This window comes from Theropithecus gelada, chromosome 5 (genome assembly GCF_003255815.1).
Source record: "Theropithecus gelada isolate Dixy chromosome 5, Tgel_1.0, whole genome shotgun sequence".
NCBI lineage: Eukaryota > Metazoa > Chordata > Mammalia > Primates > Cercopithecidae > Theropithecus > Theropithecus gelada.
The window spans coordinates 120,126,280-120,147,919 of record NC_037672.1 but is presented as its reverse complement, the minus strand read 5'-3'; the positions used below and the strand labels follow the sequence as shown (position 1 = coordinate 120,147,919).

The following is a 21,640-nucleotide window of genomic DNA, read 5'->3' as shown; positions in this document are numbered from 1 at the left end:
TTGGGTTGTTTAGGTATTATAAATAAAATTGCTATAAACATTACAAACAGGTCTTTGCTGGACAATTTATTCATTTTTCTTGGGCAAATACCTAGGACTGAGATTGTCAGATACTATGTTAAATATATATTTAACTATATATAAGAAACTTGTTTATTTTTAAAAACAAAACAGATACTATCACTTAAATTATGAATAAAGCTACTACACTGGCTGATGATACATCATAATTTTTTTAAGAGAGAACAAACACACACCACACTTCTAAACTTGCACAATTAAACAAGGAATGCACTAGTATTGCATAAAATACATGTAAGGTGCTCATATTTGACTAAAATTAACTAGATATTATATGTAAAACACATAGCATAAACTTAATGCATACTGCATACCTAATGACTGCTAATTCTCCACTGTCCAACTTTCCTTTTTCCCAGTGCTCTCAGCTCCCCAATCCTCAACTCACATAAACCCACACTTAAATTTGAATCATTATTTGTTAAATCTGTTATAAAATGGACACACTCTCTGTCTCTGTTCAACTATTATCTCTTAAAGCAAAGTCAGTTTCATTCATTTCTTTAAGCAGCTCTTTGGATAAATGAGGGGGAGCCTCTAAACGCAGTAGAGCCTGTACTCAGGAAACATTTCAGGTGAACATCACCATCTTGTGTCAAAAAAGAGTAACTGCAATCCCAAAGTTATCAAAGAGAAAACAGAGAAGTCAAAACGTATGAAGGTCCATTGTTTTCCAAATTTATTCTGATGCATGTATCAATTAAGTGTTGCAAAGCTTAAACTCTTCATGTTTTATGAATTTAATGCATTAAAATTTCAAACTAGATTGTGTATATCATAAAGGAACTAGGTTTTCTATTACAGGCCCCTTCAGATACTTTTTTGACCACACACACACACACACACACACACACACAGAATGCCAGGAACAAAATGACACTTCATTATTGTTAATACTCTCTATGTACTTTAAAATTAGCCACCAAATTGCCCTTCTACTAATGACTTTACAACATTCAATATATAGCTCCACATTTAGGTTTTGGCTACACTGAACATTAGTTCCCAAATATGAGATTCTAGGAGCATTAACAATAGAAGACAAGAAACTTTTTCAAATTTAAAAGTGATTCAACTTTAATCATACAGTTAGATATGTCTATTCTAACTCAACATTATTTTTACATTCATTAAAAATAGTTAGAAGTATATTCATTAAAAATAGTTAGAAGTATATTAAATAGAACCAAAACATTGCAGGCCAATCAGACATCTGTGAAAGAAGCAAGTATGCTGCTTAACGAGTTCTCCTTTTTCAAAGAGTAATAAATTTTAAATGAAAAAGTTAAGGTGTTCTTCAACTGTCAAGCAAGGTTTTTATTACACAACAACAGCCTTAAAGGCTGATTGATTGCTTTTTCTCCTTTTTTTCTGAAAATCACATGGTTAATCACTTTTGCACACCTGGATAATATCTGCTTGCTTTAAGATCTGTTTGACAAAATAAATGTTACGATAACAAGAAAGTCTGGGAAGGCGGTACCTAAAAAGAAACAAAACAAACAGAAAACAAAAAACAAAAACCTCAGAAATTTGTTTGGTAAATAACATCCTTTTATATAGCATTGAGAATCTCTATTATTGTCTGTGTCTCTGTGTCACAAAAGAAGATAATTGTAGAGCTTGAACAATATGTCAAAGATTATCTAGTACATTTTTCACAGGTACAAGCACAGATGCTCAGTGAGGATAAATTATTTCAAATAATACACACTCTGTTAACAAAGCCAGCATCAGAAACTAAGAGCTCTGCAAGCGTCTGTCTGCCTTAACTCTTCCATTGCTTGTTTCTGTTAGTTTTGAGCTTTTCTATCACACTCTGTATAAGCCACTCCAGCCCTTATCATATTTTTCCTCTGTTACAGGTGTCAAATGCATTTTCCTCAAGACCCATTTCCTCAGCTACACTGTTGGCATTATGCAAAAGCTCCTCTCCAATGCTGTGCACTCTCCAAAACCTCATCCAGAAATTCTAAGGTCTGTGCCCAAAGGACTAGAAGCAAAATGTTCAAAGAAGAAAAATACAAAACTCCTCATACAGTAAGTCTAATATCACAAATTCATGAAACTGCAGCTACAAGGAGCAAAGTATTCAGAAAATTAAGTACATATTTCAGCACTGTCTTAAACTAAAAGGAAACTAAAGTAGCTGGTTTTAAATATCTACAGAATTCAAACTAGATTAGTGTTGAACTCTTCACCTTAACAGTATATATATATAATAAAATCTTAGTTAGGAATTTATCTGAATTTCAATGAAATTGAAATATAAGTCTGTTCACTCTTATTTTGTCTATTTCCATCAAAGAAAGCAGAAAGCATTTCTTTACCCAGATACTATTCTTAACAGGAGAATTTTACTTTCATCTGTTCTTCCTCCATAAATAATCTCAATGATCTAGTTTCCCTTTAGGAGTTCTCTTTGGTAACTCTTCAGAATATCCCCTAATTATCTCCATGTCAATTAAATGTTTCACAAGGTTCACCTAGATTGGGGATCTTGAACTAGATACTTTAAACTATGTTTTAAAAAGAAAGCTATATAAATTCTTCTTGGTATTTAAGATATATAGTGCCTTTGCTATCAATAAAGAAATACATATCCCACAGTTGATAAGTTGGGAAGATTAATCAAATCTAATAAGATGAATTTAGTAAGAACAAATTCCTCTATTCCTGTGGCCTAAAGCCTTTGTAGCCACAGCCATGGAAATAATTGGGAAATTACTTGGACTTAAAGAAAAGAATATCTGGGAATCATGTGAAAAGTAGGAGAAACTTAGAGGAGCTAATTTTGGAGGATGACTTCTATACCTGGTATATATTGTGCCTCAGTTGCTGAAACTTCAATTAACTGCACAAGCCCAAGGCGTGAAAACTATTATTTAGAAGACTTTTGAAGAAAGACCTGGGCTTTTCACCTTTGTTGTTGTTCTTGATGACTTTATTCAATAGCAATCCCAATGTGCAGCTAAGAAATAAGCTAGCAAAATCCTGGAATGCATTTGTAGAAGCAAGATATTCAGAGTAGAGGCAGCAGGAGTCTCACTAAGTTCTGTACTGATCAGAACACAATCATTATATATTTGTTCGTGGATGTGACAACTTCAGAGAGAAAAGGACAAGAAAAGGAAGCGAATGCTTTAGACGGAAAAAGAATGGCATATGAAATAATCCAAAATGTCAAGCCTGAAAAACAAAAGACTGGTAGTGAGATAAAGTGTAAAGATACCTAACAGCTTTAAAAAATAAAGGAACACCATATAGAAGAAGGATTAAAAACTGTTCTTTACAGATTTTGGAATAAAATCAGGTGGATGTATAGAAGGTTTGGGGAGACAAACAGCTGCTGGTTCATCAGATTAAAGAACTTCCTAATAGTCTGACACAGAAATGAAATGATCTATTTTGTGAGTTAATAGTTCCCCATCAGTGTGGGTGAATAAGCAAAGGATGAAGAAACCATGGGTTGGGATTTTACGACAGGTGTCAATGCATCAGATGGGTCATCTAGACCATGGAGCCTTCTATGTCCTCTCTAATCTTGAAAAAACCAATTTCTTTTAGACCTTGGGTATTGACAGCAACATGTATTTTATTATGGTATTACTTTCTCTAATATTAAACATACTTCAATTCACGTTGACAATATCAAATATTATTTACTAAACAAATATATCTGAACACAGAATCTTTCAAAATTTAGAAATCTAAGCCTGAAAATCCCAATGATGCTATATACTAAAAAGGGCATACAACTCACAACTACAAAAAGCTAATAACCAATGGAACTTTAAGATTGAGGTGCCATGAATAAATATTTATGTTACTCATGTAATAAAAATTGTAGATTTAAGGGTTTTAGGGAGACAATTGGAAAAAAACTAAGTATTTAGTGGAAAAAAATAAGTATTTAGTGGAAGAAAATGTATTTTAAAAAATTGAAGATTAAGAGAACTTTCAAGAGGGGATGGTGTATACTTGAAATAAGTTAATTCAGCCTCCCTACTAATATTTAAGTTCAGTATAATTTTTACTCATATATGATTTATAATATAATGTATCTTCAGAAAACTTATGTGTTAAACATTTTTAAACAATCTTTTAAAAAACTCTGTGGCTCATTCAACTCAAAATGAATTAAAGACAAATAAAGAGCTAAAACTGAAAAACTACTGAAAGAAGTTATAGGGAAAATGTTCCATGACACTGGCCTGGACAATAATTTTTTGAACATGACCTCAAAAGCACAGACAACAAAAGAAGAAATAGACAAATGGGATTACATAAAGCTAAAAGGCCTCTGCACAGCAAAGGGAAACACTCAACATAGTGAAAAGACAATCTATAAAATGAGAGAATATGTTCGTAAACCAAACCTGATAAGGTGTTAAAATCTGAAATACCAAAATTTATAAGGAACTCAACAGCAACAAATGACCTGATTAAAAAATGGGCCAAAAACCTGAATAGACATTTCTCAGAAAAGACATACAAATAGCCAATAGGTATATTTTTTAAGTGCTCAACATCACTAATCATCAGAGAAATGCCAGTGAAAACCACAATAAGATACCATTTCATACCTGTTAGAATAGATATTGTCAAAAACATGAAAGATAAATGTTGGTGAGGATGTGGAGAAAAGAGACCCCTTGTACACTGGTGGCAGGAATGCAAATTGCTTCAGATATTACAGAAAATAGTGTGGAAGTTTCTAAAAAATTTAAAATAAAACTATCTTATTATCCGGCAATTCCACTATTGAGTATATATCCAAAGGAAATGAAATCAGTATGTCCAAGAGACATCTGCACTCCATGTTCACTGCAGCATTATTCACAATATCCAAGTCATGGAATCAACCTAAGTATTCATCAAAGAATAAATGGATAAAGACAATGTGGTGTGTATACAGAAGGTAATCCTATTCAACCTTTATTAAAAGGAAATCCTGTCATTTGTGACAACATGGATCAACCTGGAGGACATTATGCTAAGTGAAATAAGCCAGCCAGACAAATAAAGGCAAATAGTGCATGATCTCGCTTATGTGTAGAGTCTTAAAAAGTCGAACTTATAAAAGCAGAAAGTAGAATGGTGGTTATCAGGGTCTGGAGGTCTAAGGGAGTTGGGAGATATTGGTCAAAGGATACAAACCTTCAGTTAAACAGGAGGAATAAGTTCAAGAGGTCTATTGTACTGCATGGTGACTATCGTTAATAACAATACATTGTATACTTAAAAATTACTAAGAGAGTTGGTTTTAAGCGTCCTCATCACAAAAAAAATAAGAAGTATGTGAAGTAATGCACGTTAAATAGCTTGATTTAGCTATTCCACAATGTATACACAATTATCAAAACAACATGTTGTACTCTACAGATACAATTTTTATGTCAATTAAAATAAATAATCTTTTTTAAAAAGAAAACGTGAGGCTCATAGATGAACAACAGACATTAAAGACTACTATCTTCTAAAACCTTAAAAGGACAAATAAAGAGTCAGCAAACTTTTTCTATGAAGGTTCAGAGTATATAATTTAGGCTTTATAGGCCATAAGTCTGTACTGTAACTACTCTACTACAGTAGTGCAAAAGCAGTAATACACAAAACATAATCAAATTAGTGTGGCTGTGTTCTAATAAAGCTTTATTTATGGGGACTGAAAGTTGAATTTCATATAATTTTCGTATGTCACCAAAAACCACTTTTATTTTCCTAATCATTTAAATATGTACACACTATTCTTAGACAATGGGATGTGCAAAACCATATGGTGGGTCACATTTGGCCTAAAGGCCATAGCTTGCCAACCCTTGAGATACAGAGTCTTTATCTTATGAACATCGAAATAAAGTAAGACCCATATATGCATACAAACTCTAACCAGTCTCTCTTCTCTGATCTCTCCCAAGTCTCTATCCCCAAAGTCAAAACTTGTAAGCGGCTGCCATAGAAGATAAAGAAGAATAACTGCCATAGAAGTTAGAACACTTGGAGCTTTAAAAAACAAACAAAACAAAAATCCAGCAACAATAACAAAAACACTTATGAGAGTCTTGTGTAAAGATGGTAAAGCTGAAATTGGAAAACAACCGTAGAGGACACTTTTCAGTTGTGATCTCATTATGGCTCACCAAAGACTCTTCACATCATTTTGATAAACAATGGGAAAGATTAACCGGCATCCATTCCTTAAATACTTTTGGGAAAATAAAGAATTATGATTCATTTGAACTATTAATGTCAATTAGTCCTTGCCGCCTTTTTTTAGTTCTGACTTAGCTGAGAAGAGTAATATTAGAAGAGCAATAGTTATAACAAGGAAAAAAATAGAGAATGAACAAACATTTGTAGCCTTTCTTCTGAGGGTATTTTTGGAACACTAGTCATTTGAATATTGAAAGATATGTATATTTAGCTTTTTATTTGTGGACATTTCTAAATATTGCTAATTAACTTTATCCCATGTCATAAACTTTCTAGAAAACTAAATTTTAAGCTGGATGCTGTGGTGCACACCTACAATCTTAGCTACTTGAGAGGCTGAGGCAGGAGATTGCTTGAGTCCAAAGGTTCAAGGCTGCCCTACTTTACAATCTGTGAATAGACATTGCACTTCAGCCTGGGCAACACAGCCAGGCCTGCATCTCAAAACAAACAACAAAACCCAACTTCAATTTGCAACAATGTAAGAAAACAAAATGTTATGTCTCATTTAGCTCATTAAGCACATTTCCTCTTCCAGAAAACTGTAAGGAAAATTAATGCCAATTTACTACCTCCATGAGTCTAACACAACAATAGAAAATAATCCTGAAACCAAATTATTCAAGACTTCCACATAACTTTCACAATTTTCCTCAATTGGGCAATCTTTTCCATAGATGGCTTAAAGTAAAATTTTTGAAGTCCTTCCAATTTCCTACTACAAGAAAACTAGGTTTATATGCTAGGAATAATGCTTATAATTTAATAGTTCTTATTAGGAGCTTGTTGTATAGTAGGCATCAGTACTAACAGTACCCAAATAAACTGAATTCAAAGATATTCACAGAGTTAAAACTATTTTGAGGCATGCTTATTACCTGAGAAAGAAGGCATGACCATGTTTCCCCTAAGATTCAACACAAATGTACAAAATGTCATGGACTGGATACTTCTAAAGGGGCCACACAGCAGTTGTTAACAATGAAATAAACAACATGAACTCCAAAAGTTTGGGCATTTAACTATTATTTGGGGATCAATAATAAATTAGTTGTTTGTTTCTAAACTCCCCTGATGCTAAGCAAATCCAGACCATCAGCAATCAATCTAAAGACAATGAGCCTACTTGACATCACACAATCTCGTTAATCTTCATCTGTCCTACCACATCCTGTTACTCTTACGCAAAATGAACACTAGAGGATGCAACTTCAACTTCTCTTCACTATCTAAGCAGGAGGTAGGAAAAAGCCTAGGCGACTTAGGGACATCACAAGCAATTACTTCACTCACCCTAGTGTGCTACATCACAGCGAATGAGTCTGACATGTAAATGTGACATAGCAAGGAGTAAAATAATGAAGTTTTTGAGCTATGTGTCTCACTTTCTTTGCTGAAACACCAGAATCCCCAAGAAACTTTGGCTTTAGTCTCCCCAGAAGACATGAAACTGAAATATTGTCAAAAAGAGACACTAAATATGCACAACACATGGGTAACACAATGATATCAATTTCACTTCTGTGACAGTCCAGGATTTCTCCTTGTTTTAACATACTAACTTAAAATTATCATAACATAGAGGTTGTGGGGTAACAGGCAACAAGATTGTAAAATATGCTAGCTAATTTAAAAGGCCAAATGCCTGGATTTAATGTAGCCAAAATTATACTATATATATGTTTCTTTGACCCTACAATGGTCTTTTTAAAATCAGTTTTAGCCTCAAAACATAAAATGTACTTTAACTCTTTGTCACCTCTTTTATTCCTACTACAGTTTCCTCCAGACAATAAAGATGGTAAAAACTGTGTCTATTTCATAACAGGATGTTGTTGTTTCAATTGTCCTTAGAACTGTTTTGTTCCTACCGGCACATTCACGGCACACTTTGAACATTATGTGCTAATTACACAAGTGTGGAAACAACTTTATAGTACTATTAAACAATATAAATAATGTTCCACAGTAGTTCTTCAGAGAAAAAGTAACTGGAAAGGAAATAAGACTTAAAATTTTACTGCATATTCTCTTGTATTTCACAAACTTTAGAGGACTTGACAAGGACATACACTTTTGATATAGTATATATCATCTGAGTAGTAACAAAACTATAGTTTAAAAAAATTCACATTCCACATGGAGTTCTACCTGAAACAGAAATGAATTAAATATTAAACTTTTTTACAATTATCACTAAATACTGAAAGCACTTTCCCCACCATAACTACAGAATATATGCAGCACATTTAGGCAATGGTTCAAAATAAGAGGGAATCAGTGAATAAAAAGAGGGATGTGAGGAAAGTATGGATAAAAGATATATATATACACACACACATATATATATACACATATGTGTGTGTGTGTGTATATATATATTTTGTGTGTGGTGGGGGAGGAATATAAAGAAAGTGATTTTGTATGAGGGACCCTGTATGGTGGATTCTTGTCCTAGAGTAAAGTAACTGGGTGTTTGAGAGGGAGACGGTGTAGGACAGGTCACAAGGTTCAGACATGTCAAGGATGGTATGTGTGGGTGATAATGGGGTTTGTGAAAGGGAATTTGTGAGGAGAATTTTGAGTGTGATTTAGCTGGCTATGACTGAAGGAAAACTGTTTGTGGTAGACTTTCTAGAAAATGGTCTAGGTGTTAGAGCCAGCTTTGCTTAAGGTATTAATTTGCTAACTTACCAGAATTTTTGCTTTTCAATTCTGTGATTTATGTCTTTTGAAAGCTTCTCAGATTTGTGTAACTCTCTCCTTTAGCTTTTTTGTCAGCTTCTGTGACTTGTTTCTTCTCTGGTTCTGACTGCTGTTATGGCCTGATACTAAAGTGTTTTGCCTCAGAGGTCTACAGGAACACTGTTTCCCCCAAGTATAGCTTGATTTGATGCTCTTGGTTTTTCTTGATATATAAACTTATTTTTAGCTTTTAATATTTGACTCCTATATTGCTTAAAATAGTTTTAAGCCACCTCCATTCCTCTCTGGCCTAAAATATTTAATTGGCTATAAGTCTTTTGACTTGTAAGTTCCCTGGCCAACGGAAATCCTACAGAAACCTAAAAAACTAATTCAGGCCATGATGGGAAATAGTGAGTTGGACATACTTCACTATGCCACCCCTGCTCTTAGAATTTAGGCCAGGTTCAAAAGGCCTTTCAAAATTATGAAAATAAAATGTTGTCCTTTCCCACAAAGAAAAAAAGAGTTCCTCTGTTTAACCAGACTTAGTCTTAGTAAAAACTTAAAAAGAAAGATCCCCTGATGATCAATTACAACCCAAAATGGAAGGACCCCTATCAGGTATTATTAAGGACCTCCACTGCTACCAAACATTAGAGGATCACTAGCTGGGTACAGCTGTCCAGGATTAAACCTGCTTCTTGTAAGTCCCTGCAGGCATAAGAGGAAGACACCATAAGTAATCCTTACAAACCTCTAGAAGACTTAAAGCTATTATTTCACAAACACACAGATAAATAATGTGATGCTGTGGGTGGGCATAGGAGCATTAAGTTTTCTCTTCCTTCTAATTATAATTTTCTTGTTTAACCTCCTAGTAAAGTTTTTATCTTCTAAAGTCAACATAAAGATGATGCTGGCACAAGGCTTCCAATTCATCTTATCTTCTGACCCAGAAAATGAAAACATCCTGCTGTTGGGCTCCTTACATCAGGTATCTGGAGATTTTTACTCCTCCCATGCTAGGCAGTGCCTATGTTTATAAAATCAGCAGGAAGCACTTACAGAAGATAGACCTGTGCCCATCTGCAGCCCTTTAAGATTAAGGAGGAGTTTCTAATCTGAGGCGGGGGATGAGGCAGGAGACCAATAGGACTTGTTTTCTGGTGAAAACTCTGCTGAACAAAACAAGATCTAGTCCAGATGGGGCAAAGTGAAGAAACTGGCCAAAGTCAGCAGATGGCAATAAAAGCGATCTCTAGCGGAGCTCAATGCTCATTGGCATAAGACATTGCCACCAGAACCATGGCAGTAAACAAATATCATGGCAGCGACTCAAAGGTTACCACCCCTTTCCATGGCAGTGACCCAGAAGTTACCCTTTTGTAGACTCAATTTGTGTTAACTCACCCTTTAATTTGCATGTAAATGAAAGTAGGCATAAGTGAGTATAAATACAGTTGCCAAAAGCCCATAACTTGCCAACTCTGGGTGCACTGCTTATGAGTCAGCCCTGCACTACAAGGGGCAGTACCAATCAATAAAAGATTGCTGTCTAACACCACCATCAGGCTCTTGAATTCTTTCCTGGGTGTAGCCAAGAACCCTCCTAGGCTATGCCCAAATTCTGGGGCCGGCCTGTCCTGTATCACCCTGATAGAAACATACCTTCTCCCACTTATTCAATCAAATGCTAATCTAGGTGCTACTGTGAAGGGCTTTTGCAGGATCCTGAATCAGCTGACTTCAAGGTCCAGAGATTTTTTCTCAATAAGACTAACCTCATCAGATGAGCGTTCCAGAAGGACAGGGCTTTTCCTGGCAAAGGAAATTTGCAGTGTGACAGGGATAAAACATAATGGAGTTTTCCATTACTGTTTCTGATGGTGGAGGAGGCTGTGTGGCAAGGAATGTGGGTAGTCTCTAGGAGCTGAGAGTGGCTCCTAGCTGACATCAGGTAAGGTAATTGTCTTTAGTCCTCAGTCCCAATCACAAGTGAGTTGTGCTACAATCATGTGAGCTTAGAAACATGAACTCCTGGCCGGGCGCGGTGGCTCAAGCCTGTAATCCCAGCACTTTGGGAGGCTGAGACGGGCGGATCATGAGGTCAGGAGATCAAGACCATCCTGGCTAACAACATGGTGAAACCCCGTCTCTACTAAAAAAATACAAAAAAACTAGCCAGGCGAGGTGGCAGGCGCCTGTAGTTCCAGCTACTCGGGAGGCTGAGGCAGGAGAATGGCGTGAACCTGGGAGGCGGAGCTTGCAGTGAGCTGAGATCCGGCCACTGCACTCCAGCCTGGGCGACAGAGCGAGACTCCGTCTCAAAAAAAAAAAAAAGAAACATGAACTCCTAATGAGAATGCACTCTAGCCAACACTGTGTTTTCGGTCTTTAGTTTAAATCCTGAGCAGACAAACTAGTCATAAGGTGCCCATCTTCTAACCTAAGAAATGTGAACTAACAAATGGGTGTGAAGCTGCTAAATTTGGGGTAATTTGTTACACAGAAAGAAAACAACAACGCAAGCACTAAACAGGGCAAGTCAGACAGCTTGATTTAGAAAAATGCAGTTAAGTTTATTGTAAGCCTTACATCCTACTTCAAGAAATATATCTAATATCGAGGACATCCAACATTAGGAAGTCAAAAAAGGCTATTATCAGATTAGGCTGTAGTGACAAAAATCCTAAGACATTTTAGAGCTTATTAACCACAGGGAAACCAGGAAATAAATATCATAAAAATACAATGAATTCTTACCAGGAGAAGATTTTTGATTCAGCACCTTTATTTGTGAAACCAGAGGCAGAATTAGGTAAACTTTAAGGCTCTTTCAACAGTTTCTACAGTCCTTGTTAAGATACAGTCTTATACTTTGTATAGACTTCAGAGATGCCTTAACACCAACCCAGTTTCTATAAATACTGAGAACTCACCTATCCTCTAATAAAATACCGCATCAGTAAGGGAATTTTTTTTTTAAGGTCCAAAGCTTTCCTTCATTTAACCAAAGGATCTTTATCACATAGCAAAATACCTAACCAAAGCAAGGTTTTCTTGCCACATAATAGTTACATTCAAAGGGGTCTTTTTTAAAAATCACATTTTTTAAAACTGAAAGTATGTGTATATGTGTACAGGAAGAAAGTAGCTCATGAAGTCATACACAAGGCAATAATGCTAACAACAACAAAAAAGGGAAACTGGTTCATGCTCTGAGAGCAAATGTTTACTCAACTTAAATCCTTATAAAATATTACATATTAGATATAAATGAGGCACTTAAATTACTGAACTCCTTTATTAAATTATGACCTAGGGAAAAAGTGGTAGTAACAGTTTAAAAGGATTGGCTTTTGCTATAAAGACACATGCACACGTATGTTTATTGCGGCACTATTCACAATAGCAAAGACTTGGAATCAACCCAAATGTCTATCAGTGACAGACTAGATTAAGAAAATGTGGCACATATACACCATGGAATACTATGCAGCCATAAAAAAGGATGAGTTCGTGTCCTTTGTAGGGACATGGATGCAGCTGGAAACCATCATTCTCAGCAAACTATCGCAAGAACAGAAAACCAAACACCGCATGTTCTCACTCATAGGTGGGAATTGAACAATGACATCACTTGGACACAGAAAGGGGAACATCACACACCGGGGTCTATTGTGGGGAGGGGGGAGGGTGGAAGGATGGCATTGGGAGTTCTACCTGATGTAAATGATGAGTTGATGGGTGCTGATGAGTTGATGGGTGCAGCACAGCAACAGGGCACATGTATACATATGTAACAAACCTGCATGTTCTGCACATGTACCCTAGAACTTAAAGTATAATAAAAATAAATAAATAAATAAAGGATTGGCTTTGCACCTATACTACTTAATTTAATGTAACAGCCTGAGTAACTTCTTTAAAAAAATAGAAGAATCCATTACTTTTATTCTAATTGCTTTAAAAACAACAATCAGGACAGTACTTCTTCAAAGTTACTGTGTTGATGGTAACTGGAGTCTAACTAGTACTTGCTAAATAGCTAGAATGTACCTTCATATAGATGAAAATGTTGAAAACTCTGGAAGAATAAATTAGATGAAACAAAGAATTCCAAAGAAATCTAAAACTTCAATTCTCTAGAGAAATATGTTATAAGTAAGATACAAGATGGGGGAGTAGATATTGAAGAGTTATGAATCACAAGAAATGGTCCTTACTGAACCATAAGAAATAAAAATGTAAATAAAAGTTTTCCTTTGTTCTCTTAATTTCCTTTAGTTTAAGATCCTTTGTAGGACAGCTCTCTGGGTGGTCTTGGAATGACCCAGTTCTCTCTCCCCCCTCATAGCTCTCAAGAATAACTGTAGCATGTGCAGGAAATGCAACATCCTGAGACAGGGAGGGACTGGTTGGAACAGCCCAGGTTCTACTCCAGTCCTCCCCTAGAAACTCCAACACTTTAGCCCAGTGAGTCTCACATCCTCAGTGTATAAAACCCAGAACAGGGTGCCTTCCAGAGGCCCTCAGCTGCAGTGCAAGTGGGGCACATGCAGTCAAGATTCCATTCACCCTGGGCAGCTTTCCTGAATCTTGAGAGACTGGCTTGCAATGAATCCTAGGCTTCTGTTGTATCTTGCTGCCTATCTGTAAGTGGTAAACTTGCTTCGTATAACTTGTATGCAAGAATGTTCTGTCTTACCAGACTCAGACAAAATGGTAACCAGTCCACAGTGAACCTGCTTCACATTCTTCAATATCCTCTAAATGAAATACCAATTAGAAAGTAATTTGACAAAAACAAAAACCTGATAAAATCAAACGAACCAGTTCTTGATTTTATAATATCCACAATGCCTTCTCTCTTACCTTGTCTATCCTATCTGGGCGGTTAGTAGCTGCCAAAATGGTCACATCCTTTAGCTGTTCAATCCCATCCATTTCTGTTAAGAGCTGAGCCAAAACACGATCAGCCACATTCCCAGCACCTAAAGAACTGATTTTGAAAATACAGTTTAAAAAATATCTTTAACCTATCTTCAAATACTGTATCTATTAATTTTTAAAGGTTCTGTAGTCTATAACAAGAAAAACCATGTCTATTTTCAAATATGAAGTATGCCTTTGAGACTTTATTTACTGTATTATCATATCCCAAAACAAACTGTATTCAAATCATTTATTTTCCTCTATCATCAACCATGTTCATTTTCATTCCAAAACTAAAATATTTAAATAAATGTCAGAAATAAAAGCACTGAAAAACAAGATATAAGATTATTTAAAATAGTTCATCAAATACATAGAGAATTGTTCAATCCATGTTTATATTCTGCATGGTAAATATGTAGACAGAAATTAAGAATAAAAAACTGAGTAAGATGCAAACTCATTCCTCTCATGAAACCTAAAGTCTATGTGAAATAAAAAACTCATTACACATCCATAACAACCAGGATATTTCTCATGTTTCTTCATAAATATTAAGAATATATTTAAAATACATCAGAAGGTAGGTAATCACCACAATCCCCATTTTTTGAGAAATAGGCAAAGAAAGCATGCGAGGTTTTTTCTACTGGTTTATGTATCAAGTTAATTACAAAGCCAGTTCTAAACACACTATCCTTTATTTTAACTTCATGTCCTTTGACCACAAAAAAATTACTAAAGTTTTTAAGAAATAAACTTGGGCCAGGCGCAGTGGCTCACGCCTGTAAACCTTTGGGAGGTCAAGGCAGGTGGGTCACTTGAGGCCAGGAGTTCAAGATCAGCCTGGCCAACATGGCCAAACCCCATCTCTACTAAAAAAAAAATTTAAAAAATTAGTCAGGTGTGGTGGCATGCACATGTAATCCCAGCTATTCAGGAGGCCGCGGCATGAGAATATCTTGAACCTGGGAGGTGGAGGTTGCAGTAGGCAGAGATCATGCCACTGCACTCCAGCCTGGGGAACAGAGTGAGATTCTGTCCCCACCCCTCCCCCAAAAAAGAAGTAAACTCAACAGATCCTACTAATGAACAAAACCCTGTATGACACAATCAAAATGTGCAAAACAATTCTCATTAGCAATAGCTTAGATTTCCTCCAAGACCAATTGGAATTGATAAATATGTAATAAAGAACTGAGTGGACAACTATAGAGTAACACAGCATTGTAAGTGTATTAAACATGTAAATCCAATCAGATGCACTTAGGTGGAAGAGGACGTAAAGTAGAAGGAGACACACACCCAATAGCTTTGTTAGCACCTGTAACAAAGAAGGGTACCTCAGTATAATCATCATGTAATATATTTAATAATAAGGTAATCAGCACCTCTAAATGACAGTATTTAGACCTCAACATGCATTATAAGTTCAAAAATTTGACTTAGTGCATCCACAGGAGAGTAGCTGCTAACTCACACTAATCAAATGCACACGAGGTAGTCATACAAATCACTATGCTAATTTATTAATTTACATGGTTTTCTCCAGTATTTAAAATATATGGGACTAAAGAGTACTTGCAAAGTCAATGAGAACTGTTTCGGGCACTAATTCGTGCAAGTAGCTACCCTGTCAGTACACAAATTTGCTTATTTGACTGTACGTAAGAATAAACATTGAACACTATAAACACATGGATTCTATGTCTGTCGTTCTCACACTGCTATAAAGAACTACCTGAGACTGGGTAATTTATGAAGAGAACAGTATTAATTGATTCACAATTCCACTTAACAGCAAGCATGACCGGGAGACCTCAGGAAACTAACAATTATGGCTGAAGGAGAAGCAGCAGCAAGGACTTTCTTCACATGGCAGGAGGAAAGAGAGAGAGAGCAAGAAGGGGTAAGTGCCACACACTTTTAAATCATCAGATCTCATAAGATCTCACTCACTATCATGAGAACTGCAAGGCGGAAATCTGCCCCCATGATCCAATCACCTCCCACCATGAGGATCTTCTTAGATCCTCCAACATACAGGGATTACAATTTGATGTGAGATCTGGGTGGAGACGCAGAGCCAAACACTATCAACACCCTTCAAAAGATTCTCCATAATATAACTTTTCCACATGAGAGTTTAACTGTCAAGTAGAAACACAGTTGGCAAAAGCTTTAGGAGGTCTTTCATAATTACTACAAGCATAGTAAATATTTCAGGCTGCCAATAAATTACATCAGAGGCCTTTAATTGTATCTACTCTGAGAATCACTTTTGATTCTATACCAGAAAAAACTCAGGAAGGTGATATGGACTGGTCTCAGGAGAGTCAAGGTGGGCTGTCATAAGAAAGATGGTTTCTAAGGTAAAACCTAAAAACTTGGTGGGTATCAGGCAAACAAAGGGTGAAAAGAAGGAAAGAGAGAGAACACAGGATACTAAAAACTGGATAAAGTGCACAATGGCTCAGCATAACAGTAAAGTGAAAACATAAAAGATAGTATAGAAAAATAAACCAAGGCTGAATAACAAAGACCTTGTTATCCAAATCACGGAGTTTGGATTTTACGCTACGGTTAATGAGATGTTTCAACTACAGACATGACCTAATCACATCTGTGTTTTTGAGAAACACCATGGTTGCTTGCAGTGTAGAGAAGAGACAATAAAAGGACAGTATTGGTCCAATTTCTGGCCCAGAATGTTAAGAGCTTGGAAGTCTTCACTCTGTCCTAAGAGTAAGTAAAAAGCTGAACAAACTGAAAAACCAACTCTTCTTAGATCCATCATATTAGTAAGGTCACAGGGCAAATCACTGCCCCCAAAATTGGAGAGACAGACAACCCAGGTACAGAAAATCACAACTTTCTGGAGCAGAAACCCACAAAGAGAAACCTCCATGAGAGCCAGTGCCAGGGTAGGAAAACCGGAAATGTAATTAACAAACTGCTGGGGGTTCAGTGTTTGACAAGTCTGAGAGTCGTAGAACGGGGTCCCTCACACATTTGTGAGTTTTATCTTCAGGAACTACACCAGCTTCTCACAGTGAAGATCTGAGAAAAATCCCCCTGTGCTTCAGGCAGGGGGAAGGAAAAATACCCATTGTGAAATACACTAGAGCACTCTCTTCTTAAAAAGGACTGCTCCTCAAGAGAAAATGTTTTCCCAGAGCTTATGTTATTGAGGTTTTATTAGAGACCAACTGACCCAGAAGAAGAGAAATACCCAACTTTAGCCCTCTCTAGCCTTTCCTATGGGAGAAAGAAAATAAAAAACTCCAGCTCCGTCTAGCCATCCTGTCCCACCTAAGGGGAGAAAATTGTGAAGTTCACAGTCCAAGACAAATTAAAAGACTGAGACCTAATCATAGGACCATGGAACTCTCCTTCAAATACTCTTCCCAACACCTTACCATTATATCACTAAAGCCCCATTTACTGCAGTTCTTTTTATCCTGTATATCATGTCTGGCTATCAAAGAAAGATTACAAGGCCTACTAAGAGGGAAATACCACAGTTTGAAGAAATTGAGTACACATCAAAACCAAAGTCAAATGTGGCAGAAGCACTAGAAGTATCAGACCAGCAATTTTTTTAAAAACTATGATTAACATGTTAAGGATTCTAATGGACAAAGTAGACAACAAGTAAGAAACGATGAGTAATGTAAGCAGAGAGATGGAAATTCTAAGCGAGAATCAAAAAGAAATGCTATCAAAAAGAAATGCTAGAGATTAAAAGCACTGTAACAGAAATACAGATTACATCTGATGGGCTCATTAGTCAACTGGAAACAGCTGAGGAAAGAATCGCTGCACTTAAGGATATGTATATACAAACTTCCAAAACTGAAATGCATGGATAAAGAAAGCTTTATAAAAACAAAATACTGGACTAGATTTAAAAAACAATAATAAAACCACACAGAGAACAGAACTAATATTTGAAGAAATATTCACTGAGAATTTCCCCAGATTAATGTCAGATACACATCCAGGAAGCCCAGGGAACACTGAGCAGAATAAATGTAAAAACAAACAAACAAACAAAAAAAGCTACACATAGGCAGAAAATCAAAGATTTTTCAAAAACCTTTAAGAACTCACATGTCGAGGGGTGGGGACCACCTTACTTACAGAAGAGCAAGAATTACATTAACTTCTCCTCAGAAACCATGTGAGCAAAAAGAAAGTGAAATGAAATATTTAAATTATTGAGAGAAAAAAACCACCAATGTATAATTTTATATCCTGCAAAAACATCCTTCAAAAGTGAAGGAGAAAAATTTTCTCAAATAAAAGGAATTTGTTGCCAGTAGACGTGCCTTGCAAGAAATGTTTAAAGTTCTTCAGAAAGAAGAAAACTAATATAGGTCAGAAATTTTGATCTATATAAAGAAAGAGAAAGAAGAAATGAAGAAAATAAAAACTTTAATTTTTTCCTACTTTTAACTGATCTAACAAAAGTTTGTTCAAAATAAGAACAACAATGTATTTGATACCTATAGTTTGTGGACAAGTGAAATGAATGACAAAAATGATACAAGGGACATGGGAAGGATAACTTAGGAATATTTTGTTATTATAAGGTACTTGCACTACCTGTGAAGTGAACAGGGCTATTTGAAAGTAGAAATATATTGCAAAACTTAGGGTTAACAACTGAAAAACAAACAAAAAAACCCAAAAAACTTTACAGTCTAAGAAAAGAGATAAAATAACATAAAATGCTCAATTAAAGCCATGAAAGAGAAGAAGAAGAAATGGGAATGAAGAACAAGGGCAACTAATAGAAAACAGTAACAAATATGGTAGATATTAATCCAACCATATCAATAATCACTTTACACATCAATGGCCTAAATGCACCAATTAAAGAACAGAGATTGAATGAATAAAAAAAAGAGACCTAACTATATATTGTTTACAAGAAACCCACTTTACCATAAAAAACAAATATAGTTTAAAAATAAAAGAATGAAGAGAGACGTACAATGCTAACACTAAACCAAAGAAAGCTGGAGTGGCTATATTGATTCTAGACACAGCAGACTTCAAGCATGCAAAATTCTCAGAGACCAAAAGGGGTATTATATAATGATAAAGGGGTAAACTGTCTAAGAAGACAGAACAATCCTTAATGTGTATTCATCTAATAACAAATCAGCAAAACATGTGAGGCAAAAACTAATAGAACTACAAGGAGAAGCAGATGAATATGCTATTATTGCTGAAAACTTCAACATCCCTTTATTAGAAATAGACAAATCCAACAGGCAGAAAAAAAAAAAAAAATTCGTAAGAACATAGTTGAACTAAATAGCAATTCAACTGGATATAATTTATATCTATAAACAGCCAACACATTCTTCATAAACTCAGAACATTCACTAAGACAGACCACATTCTTGTCCATACAACACACATGAACAAATTTAAAAGAAATCATAGAATGTCTGCTTTCAGACCAAAATAGAATTAAACTAAAAGTTAACAGCAAACAGCTAAAAAGCAAAAATTCCAAAATACTTAAAGACTGAACAACACACTTGTAATACATAGGACAAAAAAGAAACTTCAAGAAAAATTTAAAAAAATTTTTAGGCCAGGTGCAGTAGCTCACGCCTGTAATCTCAGAACTTTGGGAGGCCAAGGTGGGAGGATTTCTTGAAGCCAGGAGTTCGAGACCTGCTTTAGCAAAAGAGTGAGACCCCATCTCCATGAAAAATAAAATAAATGCAGCTGAGCATGGTGATGCATGTCTGTAGTTGTAGCTAGTTGGGAGGCTGAGACAGGAGGATCACTCGAGCCAGGGAGGTTGAGGCTTTAGTGAGCTGTGATTGCACAACTACACTGTGGTGTGGACAACAGAGTAAGACCCTGTCTGTCTCTCTCTCTCTCTCTCTCTCTCTAAATATATATAAACACACACACACACACATTGACAGATAACACTATTTAGTTTTATAGATCTATATCTATAAATATATAGAAAAAGAAATAGAACTTATCAAAGTTCTATTGTCTATAAATATATAGATAAAGAAAATAGAACTTATCAAAATTTATCGATGCAGAGAAAGCAGTACTTAAAGCAAAACTTACAGTATTGAATGTATATATTAGAGAAGATCTAAAATCAATACTAAGCTTCCACCTTAAGCAACCAGAAGAGCAAACTAAAATAAGCAGAACGAAAGAAATAATAAAAATTTGAGCAGAAATCAATGAAATCTAAAATAGGAAGTAAAAAGAGAAAAAAAAAATGAAACTAAAAGTTGGATCTTTCAGAGAATCAATAAAATCAATAAGCCTCTATCCAGGCTATCTAAGAAAAAAAGAGAAAAGACATAAATTCCTAATATCAGATATGACAGAGGACACATCGCTACAGATCTTATACATACTAAAAGGATAATTTTAAAAAACGAAGACATCCTATGCCCCAAAATTTGATAACCTAGATGAAATGAATAAATTCCTTTAAAAAATTCAATCTGCCAAAACCCACACAAGAATAGACAAATTGAATAGGCCTGTGTCTGTTAAAGAAATTAAATAAATAATTAATAACCTTTCAAAACAGAAAGCACAAAACCCAGATAGTTTCCTGGTGAATTCAACCAAACATTTAAGGACAAAGTTATACCAGCTCTCTAATCTCTTTTAGAAAACAGAAGCAGAGGGAATACTTCCTAACTCATTCTATGAAGCCACAATTAGACGAATACCAAAACCAAACAAAGATATCACAAAAAAAGAAAACTACACACAAATATTGCCCATAAGCATAGATGCAACAATCCTCAACAAAATCTTACCAAATCAAATCCAGCAACATGTAAAAATAATTATGAGGTGGGAGGATTACATTAGCCCAGGAGTTCAAGAATGCAGTGAGCTATGATTGTGCCACTACACTCCAGCTTGGGCGACAGACTGAGACCCTGTCTCTTAAAAAAAAAATACAAAGAAAAAAAGAATAATTATATGCCATAACCAAGTGGGATTTATTCCAGGTACACAAGGCTAGTTTAACATTTGAAAATATTACATTACAATTGATGTTACAACTGATGTAACATTACATCCATTAATTTAATCCATCACATCAACAGACTGAGGAAAAAAAAAATCTCATAATTATATAAATAGATGAAGAAAATATTTGACACAAAATCCAATACCCATTATTGGTTTAAAAAAAAAAAAAAAAAAAACCTCTCAGCAAACTAGGAATAGAGCCGAATTTCCTCAATTTGATAAGGAACAGCTACAAAAAAACCTACAGCTAACATCATACTTAATGGTGAGAAATTAGAAGCTTTCCTGCTATGATTAAGAACAAGACAAGGATTAAAAAGTGTTTCAAATTAAAAACACATTATTTAAAAACCACATTATCGTTTACATTAGCACCACAAAAAACTGAGTTATAACTCTAACAAAATTTGTACAAAATCTGTATGAGAAAAAATACAAACACTAATGAAAGAAAAATGGAGAAAATCTAAATAAGTGAAGAGATATTCCACACTCATGGAAAGATTCAACACTGTTAAGATGTCAATTCTTTTCAACTTGATCCATAGATTCAGTGCAATCCCAACCAAAATCCCAACAAGTTATTGTGTGAATATTGACAAACCCATTATAAAGTTTATACTGAAAGCCAAAAGATCCAGAATAGCTAATTCAATATTGAAGGAAAAGA

The 21,640-nt window shown here is 35.3% G+C and overlaps 1 protein-coding gene across 3 annotated transcripts in view; it reads right to left on the bottom strand.

Moving 5' to 3' along the window:
- Positions 1-21,640, bottom strand: part of SPATA5 (spermatogenesis associated 5) — a 361,904-nt gene that overhangs the window by 207,079 nt on the left and 133,185 nt on the right. For 2 of the 3 annotated variants that reach the window (XM_025385400.1, XM_025385401.1), the window contains exon 14: positions 13,861-13,987. In XM_025385400.1, coding sequence (XP_025241185.1) covers positions 13,861-13,987 — 127 coding nt within the window. Of the gene's footprint in view, positions 1-1,454; positions 1,565-13,860; positions 13,988-21,640 lie in introns of those variants that run through there. The other variant, XM_025385403.1, reaches the window with a different exon arrangement.